The sequence below is a fragment of the Tenebrio molitor genome, chromosome 2, assembly GCF_963966145.1.
Source record: "Tenebrio molitor chromosome 2, icTenMoli1.1, whole genome shotgun sequence".
NCBI classification, from domain to species: domain Eukaryota; kingdom Metazoa; phylum Arthropoda; class Insecta; order Coleoptera; family Tenebrionidae; genus Tenebrio; species Tenebrio molitor.
In genome coordinates this window covers 24,709,371-24,723,649 of record NC_091047.1, presented here as the reverse complement: position 1 = coordinate 24,723,649, position 14,279 = coordinate 24,709,371, and the positions used below count along the sequence as shown (strand labels likewise).

The 14,279-nt window shown below is 33.5% G+C and overlaps 2 protein-coding genes across 4 annotated transcripts in view; one reads left to right on the top strand and one right to left on the bottom strand.

Annotated features, from left to right (window-relative positions):
• s-cup (stanley-cup) overlaps positions 1 to 14,279 on the bottom strand; it is a 41,946-nt gene that overhangs the window by 8,908 nt on the left and 18,759 nt on the right. The window contains exons 2-3 of the mRNA XM_069040103.1: positions 7,309 to 7,428; positions 1,410 to 1,544 (exon numbers count right to left, since the gene is read on the bottom strand). Coding sequence (XP_068896204.1) covers positions 1,410 to 1,537 — 128 coding nt within the window. The 5' untranslated portion in view covers positions 1,538 to 1,544; positions 7,309 to 7,428. The remainder of the gene's footprint in view (positions 1 to 1,409; positions 1,545 to 7,308; positions 7,429 to 14,279) is intronic.
• Positions 1 to 14,279, top strand: part of fdl (fused lobes) — a 91,356-nt gene that overhangs the window by 68,918 nt on the left and 8,159 nt on the right. For all 3 annotated transcript variants that reach the window (XM_069040081.1, XM_069040082.1, XM_069040083.1), the window contains one exon: positions 8,138 to 8,295. In XM_069040081.1, the coding sequence (XP_068896182.1) occupies positions 8,138 to 8,295 (158 nt within the window). The remainder of the gene's footprint in view (positions 1 to 8,137; positions 8,296 to 14,279) is intronic.

The following is a 14,279-nucleotide window of genomic DNA, read 5'->3' as shown; positions in this document are numbered from 1 at the left end:
TTTGACTATTATTTTATGTTCGAGTGTAATAAAAATCGTAATTCGTCAAAAACAAAAAGTTAATAGAAAAAATAATAATTATTATTATTACATATTCATGTTTTCTAAGAAAGTAATAATAAAACTCTTCAAGATTGCACCTGAAAATTTTCAAACTCACACTTGACATTTGTTGCTATTTGTATTTAATTGTTTTTCACGGCACACTTGAAAATTTCATAATAAGCTGAACCACAATTAAAAATTCTTTTATTTTTTTTCAGTCAGCTATGGACCAAACGATAACTTTTAATATATCATTAGATTCAGAAAAAAAAACTTTACCAGACTGAGCCTAAAAAACTACATGTGGCCATTTAAAAAAAAAGGTTGACTATCGTTAGCTACTGAAAATAACGCCAAAAAAAAAATTTATGGCTGCTTCGTAGCGCATGAAAAACCATATCTTTAGTTTTTTTGTTCATTGAAATCGGATAATAAATAAAAAAGTTATGGGTTGAGGCGTTTTTTATCAAACAGCCTGTATGTAGTAATTTAAAAAAAAGGGATGTGGCGTTAGTTGCGCAGAACGTTGCACATCTTCTCCAAACATGGTCAAACTGCCGAAGCGAGGTTAAAAGTAATGAAATGGCGTCAAGTAATTTTTGTGGATGTACATCAGGCTTTCAAAAATATGCGCACGTTTTGAATAAGCCAATTGGAAGCTGTTGTTTAAAATACGCGGGCACTAAGGGGCGGTTTTATTACTATATCTGTTGGTCGTCCCAACTATAGAACCTCGTCCAGATAAACAAGAAAAAATTAAAACAAAAAATCTCTTATGCTAATTTCCCATGTGGTGACTGGGCGCACACTCCGCATAAAACTAACTAATATGATTAGCTTCCGAGACTACGCCATAAAGTCTTTTATGTTTAAAAAATAATGGGCTTAATAATTACTATTTTCCATTTATGGGGTGTCCCTAATTATTCATGCTGCCTTTAAAGCCTATTTACTGCATTTATCTTGATTTATATTGTTTTTCAACATGCTAGTAAACCTACATGCAGAGAGTGCCATTTAGAATAATGGTGGGCAATAAAGATAGCATGAAGAGTCGCTCGATATAATTTAGAGGAAGGGAGCGGGTGCATTTTACATGCCGGAGGGCATCCTCCCGTACTCCCATCGAAACGATCACCAATATATTTCTCTCCTCGCTCAATAAAAATTAAATAAACGTAGAGTCCTATAAGTCGGTACCAAGCGCTCTCAATAAATGGTAAGAGTGACCTGACACGACATCCACTAATTAATTTCCTATCAGTTTTGCCAATTAATTACATCCATAACGAATGAAGTCGGTGCCTTCAGGTCGCCCCCGGGAATCAATAATAATCACAATAACCGTCACTAGAGCGTCTTACCCTCCCAGCATGACGTTGACCCCATGCACCGGAGCTGGAGGGGATCCAGGTGTGGGGTTCATCTCGGTCCTGTTTAGTCCGCCATAGTTGTGCAGTGCTGATAGGACGGCCAGTTTTTTCATTGACATAACACACCTGAAATCAGTCGTTAATATTTCAGCTTAATGACGGAATCCATTAAGGCCGCGGAGAAATGCCTAAGTACGGCTCTGGTTAATTATGGATAACGGACGAGTCGTATGTTGGCCGGCGTAATAAAAGATTGTGTTTTATTAGGCGGAACTGGCTGGCAACGATTCAAAAAGAAATCGGTTAATTGATAATGAAATTATTTATTTAGGCACAATAAATTACACTGGAATGAAAACGTGGATTCTTAGTCATCATCGTGAGTTATCAAGGTCCATTAGGTATCTGATGACTGTATTGTTGTAATTGTTAGGACAAGAACGACTTTGTTATGATGAATAGGAATGTGAATCATTGTTGACGTTAGTGTGTAATTTGCATCGATTAAAGTAAAATGATAGTTTAGTTTTATTGGATAAGCGGCCGAGGGGAAGGAAGTAAAGAAAGCAACAGAAGCAACAGTTGAGAAGTTCACATTGATTGTAATAAGAATAAGAATAAACATCAGTTGAAAACTGTGATGAAAACACGTATTTAGTTTTAGATTTCTATTGTCTGTTCGCGTAAGAAATAATTAGTAAGTAAGAAAAAATAATATACACAGCCCCAAGTATGTAATAGACATTTTTTATTTCTGTCATCACTGCGAAAACAGAGATGCGGGATAGGCCAAGAAAGTATTTTTTCAAACATTGCCAGATTAATCACAACAAGTGAGTACAAAGAAAAATAATAAACAGTACTAGTGTGATAAAGTATGTCATTATGATATTGAAATGATTGTCAGAAAATTTACCATTATATAGATAAATAATTGTAATGCTATATGAGTAGAGAGAAAATGTATACATTCGAGTTTGTGTGTAAATTGGGCTTTTTTTGGCACTCGTGGGCCTTTAAAACGCTCGTTACACACGAACGAGGTGAATATAACGGTTTTTTATTCGTCGAGCTCCTTTTAAAGGCTTCAAATCGCTTAAAAGCTTGATGTTTCGTTTTGACAAGTTGTGACATTTATCAAAATTCGTTCACACAGGAGAAAATTCTCAAATTGTGACAAGTGTCGAACAAAAATTTTTTTTTATCGTTTTCTTGTTTTACCAGTAGGTGCCTACTTAAAAGGTCTTCCAGAAAGAAGAAAATAGAAGTCACAATAAATAAGATTTGTAAAATTTTCTGTCGATAAATGTACGAATATTTTTAAATTTAGAGAAATGGATGTACTTATCAATGTTATAAATAAATAGAAATAGTGACTCCACTACGAGCTTAGTATCCAGTTTTATTGATTTTTAAATATAAATAAATTAGATTTGTTAAATCAGGTGAACATAATCTACATACAGGGTGTTTCTGAAATACGTGTGTTAATTTTAACCAGTGAAAGAACTCCCATACTTTTGAAAGTTTTCTCTATAACATTTTGAAAAATTCGTAAAAGTATTCCAAGATTTTTTGCCCCACAATTTTTACCAAACGAGTCGTTTTGTGTGATTAACTAGTTTCTATTTTTTGTAACCATGAGAATCTAAATTTTGATTATTTATTTTTTTCTATAACAATGGAACTTTTTAACAAAGCTCTGTTTCTATCACAACAGAAAATTTCCGCCCTTACCCATAGGCGGGTATACACTTTGATGGTTAATTTATTCCAAATTTTAAATCAATTTGTATTGCTCTTTCGTAAAAATGTTATAGAGAAAAGTTTCATGATTTGGCGCCTTCTTCCACTGGTTAAAATTAACACACGTATTTCAGAAACACCCTGTATATACATTAACCTAGATGCGGTATAGATGAATAAAAGTACAACAAATACTTACATATAACAAAATGGAAAGGAAGACACCCATTAAATCGATTACTTAATTAAAAAATTAAATTAATAATAAGGAAAAAATTGAGATTATGATAAATATTTATCTCTTTTACTGTTTTAAAAAAGAATCATTGGTATACCTGATACTTTACAATAATAAATTAAATTCACAAATACTTTTAACGAAATCTTCAGGGAATTTTTTTGAATATTTTCTTTTCACTTATACGAGTATATCTCAAATTTAAGTTTAATACCACATTTTCTCAAAACCTCTGACTAAGGGCCGGTTGCACCAACATGAGTTAAATTTAACTACAGATTAAAATATACGAAAACATTGTTGTAACAATAGGTAACTAAAGTAACGAAGCATTTTAACCTACAGTAACTTTAACTGGCGTTGGTGCAACCGTCCCTAAGGCCCGTATTCACCAACGGCAGTTAAAGTTAACTGTAGGTTAAAATGTTTCGTTACCTTAGTACCTATTGTTACAACAACGTTTTCGTATATTTTAACCTACAATTAACTTTAACTGGCGTTGGTGAATATGGGCCTGAGTCATTTTAACAGACGGTTAATTTAATTTTTCATTAACAACGTAAATACTCGTACGATTGTATTTTATAATTATAATGAAAATGTTTTATTATGTTTTTTACTTAATTACTATTTAATAAAATCCCTAAATAAAAATGTATTTTATAATATAATAAAAACACTTTACTTTGCTTTTTCTTTATTACTATTTTTATTATTATTTCATATTCATTAAGTATAATTCCTTTTTAATTATCATCATAATTATACCTGGCGTTGAAGAGTCGATTGTGAACGCACCACTCGTCAGTCTGCAGAGTAAAAACACGAACGCAAAAAGTGCGGTTAGATTTAAATAGCTGATCTGTAATCCATGGTGGGTTCACAATCAACTCTTGAACGCCTACTTTCAGGACAAATTTAAACGAACACCCGATAGTAACACTAAACTAATTTAAGTGAAAGCTTGATTTAAAAATGAATTGGGAATCCATGAATGTCTTACACGGCAAGGACTACTTTATTTCATACAAAACTCCCAAGTCTTTTATCTACATATGCAGTGGTTTTTGATTTTTCGTTATAGACTTATTGTCGAACTCAACCATTTTTTAAACCATTTGTGTATTTTATGAGTTACAATTATATTATAACAGTAATATTTTTTTACTTTATGAAAGGGAACGCGGCATCAAGGCGTCATTAAGGAAATTTATATCATGTATCAAACCCTGGATATATTGGGTGATTCAAAATGATTGTGGAATGAATATGGCAACTATGTACGAAAATTATGTGGCAACTGTGTGGGTGGGATATACCTAGTTGACATTTGTATGACAATTTTCAAAATTGGGCGACTATGAACTGTCAAAGAAATGTCTATTCTATCCTACCTACAGAGTTGTCACATTAATTTTCGTACATAGTTGCCATATCCACAATTATTTTGAGTCACCCAAGACATTATCAATTTTTTAAAATTAAAATGGCGTAACTTTAGATCCCACAATTAAGCATATCAATCGCAAAAGACATACGGATTCAATTCATGAATAACTCTGTTACAAATTAATTTGATCGCTGATATAGTAATTAAATGTTGTCACTCATGACATGTTTTAACTGTAATTGTCAAGTTTAACCTCCAAATTGGAAGGTGTCTTTGTTTTTCACTTTCTGCTCTATTTTCATTAAAACCAGGTTTTTTTTTCATAACTAATACAAAATATTTAAGGCCAGTTTATAGTGAAAGAGAATTAAATAATTAATTCGAATTAAATTTTAATGCGCGAATCCGAAACTTCGATTGGTTCAATCTGATCACGTGTTCAGTTAATCTCGCATTTGATTATAATTAACTTAATTCCGCTTCTGTAAACTGGCCCTTAGTCCAATTAAACGAAAAGCGCCTATGACAAAATTATTGTCGCAAAGGGATGCGGTGGTTTGTCACTTGGCTAAATGTAACATATTATGCTGGACATGCGTTCCTACAATTTTCCAAAGCACTCTTGATCAGATTTTTATCAAGACACCAGATACGATCAACAACATCGACTGAGCAGGTTTATAAAAAAAATCCCTGTCATTTTAAGAAATTACTCCAACTATTGCTGTTGAACACTTAAATTTTTTATTATGAAGCACATCAATTTTCAACCATATCTACCATCCAATATGTATTACAACTTTTGTTGATTTCTTTTTAATCATTATAACAGCTCTAAAACTAATTTACACTTTTTACTTCCTTTAATAACTTTTTAAATCAGTATAAATCATTTTAAGCCATATGTTGAAAAACCCAGCTGAGAGCAATTTATTAATATGGGTTAGAGCGAGTCACAATAAATGTTTCAAGAACGTTAAAAGCATATCAATTTTACACTCAAAACACAGATAAAATGTGACAAATTTTTAACACTGTTAACTGTATTTTGTAAATGGACTCATAGCAGAGGTGTTTTACCCCGTGACATTTCATCGTGCTTAGTAATTGCATTTTAAGAATACTAACAACAACACTAATCAATAATCATAGTTTACAGTCTCCCATAAGAAAATCTTAGAACACCTGTATAACACACGACAAGTACGACCCGTGTAACAGTTCCGGTAGCTATTATTTAACTAACACAACGGAAAGCTCTTATGACATTTTTTGTTCTTCAACAGGAAATTGCACTTATGTAATTCTAAGTATTCAATTTTCTCCGCGAGTAAATTGAACTTTGTGAAATGGCAACCTGTTGTGTGCTCAGATATTCATGCAAACACAAGATTGTCGTATTGTGCGATAACTACTGCAACTTCAAATACAATGACACTCTTCATGCATCATTGTGAGAGCTTGAATTGGCGGTGGCAGTAATAACCCATCGGTACTTGTCGCCTATTGACACGTGCCGAATGTCAAATTGATAACTGAGTATCGTTACCGATAACGATAAAATAAATCAACGTAAACCCATCCAAATACAACGAATCAAAACGAAATCTCGAAGCGCGCTTAATTGTTCGATTTTGTTCAAACTTCAAGATTCAAATCTGATTTATTCAAAAGCTTGGACGTTCACAATTTATTAGAGACGAAAAGCTGCGCTAATTTGCTTAAGAGCGATCATGCCCGTCGTGTTCTGACGAAACTTTCGTCCCGACTGCTAAGTTTCCCAATTTCAGGACTCACCTGTATAAATAAGTAATCCAAGAATTCACGACGGATGAAGTCGTCCGGTTCGCAACTCCGGACCCCTCGCACAATTATTCTCGGTTAGTAAAACAAAGAAGGCGAAATTCACCCCGGATCCAATCGAGTTAGAGCTTTTTTGCCCGAAAGGAGTACTCGCGACGTGAAAACAACTTTTTCAGGCATGATTTACTCTCGTTAAGGGGAAAGTTGACGCGATTCCAGTAATTCCCGTTTTAGTGAACACTGTTCCTAATGCAAATGGGGAATAATTGGACTGAAAATAGAACCGACCGCACATAATGCGGTTGTGGCACTTGAACATTGTCCTTGTCACATACACTGTAACACTGTTTTCGGTTTAATCAATCAAAAGCCGCCTTATATTCCCGAATTCGCCTCCACCGAACCGAGTTAATTACCACATAATCACACAAAAATCGAAAATACGTATTCACGTGTGGGAAACGAAAGTCACGTCTTGGTTTGATTCGCACAGTCATCAGTTGCCAAAATAAAACTTGGACCCGAAATTTCTCACAGTCGATTAAAAATAATTTTGTAATTCCATCGCCACAAACATTATCAACACATGTGACCTACTTTGTTGTGACAGGTGAAAACCGCGCGAATCAATCTACGACTGCACTTTTGTTGTTCAAGTATTTGGAAACTTTTGGAAAGGGTATCATCGTCGCATGAAGTTTTCAGATTCTTACCTGTTATAAAGCGCCGTCCTGGTGCTATCTCAACATGGCAACCTATAAGCTTCTTCAATATTTGAGAAGGCCCCCTGAAGTGTTCTTCAGCTGAAAGTCGTCGACATGTTCGACAGCTCTCTGAAAGTATTGTAAGACACGTATGAGTCGCATTAGAAAAAGGCACTCGTTAATATTTCAGACATGAAAAATGTCGTGACGCACTCCGGATTTATCGAGCGCTCTCGCACGACTGAAACAACTTACATTTTGCCTGAAATAATCAATACCTAGCTCACTTTAATGTTATCATTTTAACGCCGACACAACCGGAATCGAACCGGAACTTGTTGGGACCGAAACAATGGTGGATGCGCCGGGCAAAGTCCCTCCGCTACATCTTTAATAACTTTTTCCGAGCGTGTCGGGTCCGTCGACCTCGAATTAATACTTGCAGTCCTTGACCGTCCTGGACTTGATATAATGCGCAATTCGATTTAAAATTCCCTCCGTCGAAACAGTAAATAGCCAGTTTTTAATTAGTCTACGTCGTTAATTATCCGAGAAATTTTAACGAAGGGATCAGGCAGTAAACGTCAACATGTCTGAATTTAATAAGCAAATGAAAGGAAAAAGTCGCCGGACCCTTTCGTTCCCGGTTGCAGTCCCAGTAAATATTTGTTTGCTACATTGATATTTATGTAGTCAAGTGCTGGACTGGGAGCATAAACCTTAATTTTCTATAAGGGACTAAATTAGTTCGTATCACCGACTAATAGTGTTAGGGTTGTTTTATCTGCTTTGCTGGAGCACCCCATACGTTTATTAATTCTGGACTTTGTTGTTGCAGAGGCGCGAAAGGATGAAGCCTGGCGAATTTAAGAGGGTTCTCTTCGTTTTCTCATTTTGTTGCGTTCTTTTCTTCATTTATCTGTATTGGCAACAATCGGCCAACATTGGTTCGGCGAGACTAGTCTACACCTACAGAAACACATACACCAAACAGAAGTAAGTATATTACTGATGATATATATTTTTTAATTTATCAAGTAGATACATATTACCTAAAATTTGCGTTTAGTCTGTAATAAGAGATTTTCTTCTTGGGAGAAGAACATTTTTTAAAAGATCTATAATAATTGTACCTTGTTTGGAGTGAGCTATTGAATTATCTCCTTTGAATTATCTAATCTAAACATAATGAGAGTCAATATAAATAATTTACTACTTCTTTTTCAGCTCAATTTCTTTTTCACTTTTCAAATTTACGTGTGTTGAAATTGAAGAGCCAATGGCACTTTTTTATGTAATTATTCTCTTTCGAAACTTGAAAATGTTTGACTTTCAGTTATCTTCCAATTAATGTTGCTCTATTTCCATCCAAAACATCTATAGTAGGTAGTATTTTTAAATCAAAGAACCACGACCTGTTTATTTAGGTTTGTAAATATAAAATTTTACTAAATTTAGGGAATTTAATGATATTTATTGGCTATACCAGCCAACGTCTATCATTTTTAATGTCTTTGAAAGTACGCAAACTCGCAGCTAAAATTTGAACGTGTTATTAAAAATGCCTCGCAAAGTAAGGCATTTATTAAACTCTCAAGTTAGTTGTTATTAGTTATGTTTCTTTAAAATGAATTATTTTCTTTGAGCGTCCGTACTTTAATCGGTAATAAAGTAAAATCGTTATAGATGTGAACTGCCAAAATGACGTTTGGTTGGTATCAGCTAAAATTACTAAGCGCGCTTCCCGGGATTTTTGACTATTTAAGTTTTTGTTCTGGCGCCAATCGCCAAACGTGACAGGTGGATTTATACAAGTTATAAATTCGAACATTTTATTGAAAGAAAAATGAGTTCACAAAAGAAACATTGTTTTCCGCAAAAGAAAAAGTGTGGGTTGGTTAACTGCTACAATAAATTGCAATTTAATAATTATTATAATCTTTTAACAACGTTTTCCATTTTCTAGAGTATAACCTCACTCTTAGCAGTTGACATACGTGGGTACAGTCTCAGCAAAAACAGTAAATATTTTTTGACATTTTTTAGCACTACAGTCACTGAATTTTTAAAAACTGACACTGACAACACTCTTTACCGATTTAACTTTAGGTCTATAATTACTGCGAATAATTAAAACATAAAATCGGATATTTTTCATAGATACTATAAATTGCTTGAATAAAGTAAAATATAATCTGTTTCAAAATCTAAAATCCTGTTGAATTATGTTGACAGAAAAAAGAAATAACTAGAATAAGTTTGAACCCAACCTCCTGCCAAAAATTTGACATTCGGTTTGTCACAAATATCAAACAATGAAAATGGCTCGAAAAACGAGGAATCTCTTAACCGCTAAATTAAAACGAGCGCTCATTACCTACTTTGAAGAATTTGAAAAACACGATGAACTACGACCAAAACAACTGTCAACAGTCCCTTTCATAACCCCGCTTTTTTCTGACACTTGCAAACACACTAAAAACAAAAGTTTGTAACGTTGTCGGTTGTATTTTCGAGGTAGAATGCAGCGTTAGTGGATTTTTTATTTTAAGACAGATTATAGTTTAATAATAATGAATGGAATTATACACATTTAAGCAAAACACTATAAAACTTTTAATTATGTAAAAAGAATTAATTTGAGGACAAAAACATTTTTTTGTCTACTTTTCTTTACTAATGGGCTCATTACTATATCGAAAACAGTTTAATAATGACTCATATTATTAAACTGTTTTTAGTAACTTTACCTTTTGCTATATGTATTGGCAACATTAGTCGTTTGACGTCAGGCGTCAAGGTAACCTGGGAAGCTACGAAGTAAATTTAGTAAATATAACCTTACATTTTTGTGAAAAATGTATATTACCAACCCACGCGAAAGTTCTTAGTCTAATATGAAAGCTTGAGCAGCCGAAATTTCAGGGATTAGTAAAGCAAAGTAGATAAAATAAACTCACCGGCACAAAAAACGACTCATTATGATTTCTTAAATAAATGATCTTGAAATTATATTTGTGCTTATTTTTCTTTATTATAGTTAAATTGGGATATTTTCAATGATCGGGAGTGCTATGGTCACCATGGCAACCGAATTGTTTTGTTTAAATAAATAATTAGAAAATTTGCGTTTTTCCACGGTGTGTTTTTGTCGGTTGATTTACGTGTTAAAAGATTTAATCTGACAATACGAGATACTAATTTAAAATGCTGTTCAAATTTTGGCAATTTTTCATAACATAAAATTTTTTCTGGAAAATTACTTTTATTTTTTTTTCATTAAAATTTTATTTGCTGTGTTTAATGTTTTGTTTGTCGGATATTCTTTGGCAAAGAATAACTTAAATAGCACCTACCAATACAACATGATACCAAAAAAAAAATCTAAGACAATGAATTACTTAAAATTCAAAGTGAGTCGCGAAGTGAGTCGTTTTTTGTGCCGGTCAGTGTAGTATATTATACTCGTTTAATAAGACGTATTCGTTCCACTCATGTGAAAATGAAGCATCTTATTAAACTGGTATAATAATATACCGTGCGATCAAATAAAAAAAAATCAAAGTAGGCGAAAATGGTGGTTTGAATCAATCAAAGCATCAGAATAGCACAATCCAGGTAACTCGATTTTTTTTTTTTAAATTGATCGCACGTTACTATTATACACTCGTGATTCATTAAAGGAATTGTTATAAGTACACAAAAACCATGATTTTGAATTTTTTCCAGTAATAAGAGTCATTTTTCGGTGCTTACCTTCCTTTAAAAGCACACTCGTGTCACCAACAACATTATTGAATTGCCATTGCTGAGGAAAACAATTTAGGAAATTGCAAGCTTTAGCAAGTGCTCCTAAATATAGTTTGTATGAAACACAAATTAGGAATTCAAAGAAATTTTATGTTTAGTGGTAAATCTGCACGGTCAACGATCGCTAATTGACTCAAATGAGCTTTTTTTTCCAATCAAGTGCGTTTGATTCTAATTTGAGTTTTCATTTTTGTATTTTTTCCAATTATTTGCTCGGTCTCCTCATTAATGGAATCGTCAATCAAGGAAATTGTACTAAATCATTACACAATTTAGGTTTTTGACCAGTTCAGCGGTCGTTGCCAAGGCTTTGCTGCATTATGTTCTGTTTCAACGAGTTTCTACGATAAGCGGACAATGCTAACTTACAATGCGCTTAACTACAACAATTGTTTATTCGTACTAACAAGCAAGGTCACCTTATTGTACCATCTAAACCTAATTTTATTTTTTATATTTTATAGTCCATTCCACATTATAAATTCTCACAAGGAATAAAAATTACACATTTCGAAAGACTAAGAAGGATAATTATGGTACGAGTGTGTTATGTTGGCTATAAATCACGCGAGAAAAATTCATGAGTGGTATATAAAATTTTATCCAACAACTACAACAATTGCAAATAAATGTAAATGTAACTCAACAGTGAGATATAATTATAATTCACGCGTGACTTATAGACCAGTGTATGTAAATAATTCACACGTGAGTTATGTCTTAAAACACAGGCGTGACTTATAGACCGCTTTACTGGTGTGAAATGAGAACAGTTATGACTCTATAAGTGGCAAGTGTTGGATGAAATATGTAATATTCAGGATGCTTCATATAATAGTAGGTACATTTTAATTAACGATTATTCAAATGAAATTAAAGTTTTTAAAAACGTAAAAAATAATTATTTGCAGAAAGCTCATAAAATCAGGTTATTGGTGACGGTTTTTACAGGTGGTTAAAATTTATACATGGACTTGAGTAACATCCTGTATATTAGGGTGGCTAATTGGCCGTTCAGAGTGCCCCACTTTAATGTTTTTCGAGGTAACGATTAAACAGAAAAATTGTTAGTTTCAATTAAATGTTTTACTCTAGATGTGGTCATCTGGATGAGACATCCAATATAATTTAACGATTATTTCGTAGAACTGCCATGAAAAGTTTTATCGTTAAAGCATAAAATGAACTGTTTCTTATTTATCCCCTTTTTTAATTTAATTTAGTTTTCAGTGTACCTCCTCGTCTATTTTTATCCAGACCGAATAAAATGTTTTAGAGTGGTGTTGTCAAAGCCTCACCTAAAATACCTTAAATTTGGGGTAATTTATTAAACGTAACTTAATCCCCAATGAAAGGAGACCTGAAAACTGTTATAATACACCCACCTCGAAGTGCTTAATTAATACGCTTCCCTCAAACTAGAAAAGCCATTACCCTCTGATTCGATTCCCCAACCCTCTCCGTCTTCCTCCCCTAACAGAATAACACGTACGGCTACACCTCTGACGCTTTTTACCAAAACGATCACTCCGAAGCGAGACAATTGTATATAATCCGATGTGATTCGAGTTCAGCTGGCAGGCGGGACAAGAGTAAAAATTAAATTTGAGCTTTTCCCCGTCGAACTGTCACAGGGGTAGTGACAAGTCAGCTTTAGAGAAGAGAAATTAAATATGCATTATACATTTTGCTTCTCTCCTTCGCCAACACTTCACGCTCAAGTTGGACAGTTAGGAAATGCAGATCACAAACAGATCTGCTAGTTGATCTGCTAGTTGCATGTAGTAGGTACGATGGGAATTAATTAAGCTCGGATTTAGGAGAGCAATTTACATGAGCGGTTGCGATTGACCACAGGTTTGCATATTTTGCCAAATGATAAATCAACACCAGTAAATGATTCGGGAAAATAGAAAAGCTCATAGCGAGCTCGGATTTTAACCACAACTGCATATTCGTGTCCACAAAGTGTGTACATTTTCAGATTGCATAATACCAACAAAATTCATTTGTCAAATGATCCCTTTTCAACCATTTTCATTGGCTGAAATGGGGTAGGAAGCAAGGTTAGTAGAACTGAGATGCGTTTAGGAGGTTGCCTCGTTCCCATTTTAAACAACAGTTTGAATTTTTTTCCCACGCAAAAGTTACTCGTAACGTCATAATGCAGTAAACTTTTACGACAGAGTCTGTCGATCAGGCATTAGGTGTTCCCTCACTAGAATAAAACCCAATAAACCCCACGGAGCTTATAAACCTTGGTTCTATTCGAACACACAAAATTTCTGGGTTGATTTACGTCACGAGTTACTTTTTCCCTCCGCTCCCCAATTTTCAACGAGGCAACCTAAAGTCCATTCAAAAATCAAAAAACCACCAACGTCGCATTTTCCTCGATAATTGCTATCGGCAACGCTGTTTAGTGTAAAATTTGGTGAGAATTGTAATTTTGAGGTTAAGTGTTTATTAAATATCTTGTTTTTCTGGGCATGTTTAAGTAAAAATAATAAGAATCAATAAATAAATGAAACGTGCTGCTAATAAAACAATATGAACAGAATTCAAAGCAATTGAATTTTATTTTGAATCAAATAAATGTCATAATTTATAGTTACCAACATAGTATGAAAAAATATTAACCTTGGGTTTTTTAAATTTTACCAACCTAAAGCAATAGGTGGTGGTTTTTTGATTTTTGAATGGACTTTACTATACGCATTCCAGTTTTACCAACCTTGATAGGAAGATAAAATAAAACACCTTATTTTGGTTCGCTTCTAACGATAACGACATTTTTCAAATTTGACAACTAAAAATGTTTGCTCGATTATACACTTTTTCACTATTTCATATTTACGTCACTTCAACATTTAATATTGATAGGAAATAGTTTTGAGAAATAGTGAAATACAATTGACAAAAGAGGAAAACCAAGAAAAAACACTGTAAGTTGAAAAAGGTGTACTAATCGCAAGTCTTTCTCAAGAAATGCATTTATTAAATAAATACAAAGCTAGTGGCATCTGTTAATGGATTTAAATTTTAAATATTTGATATGATTAATAATCGATAATATGACTTGTGAAACCGGAGCAGCATATCTGCAACTCGATTTCACTCGTAGATGTCTTCACTTTTGTGTTTTGGACTTCATTTCGTTACATAATATG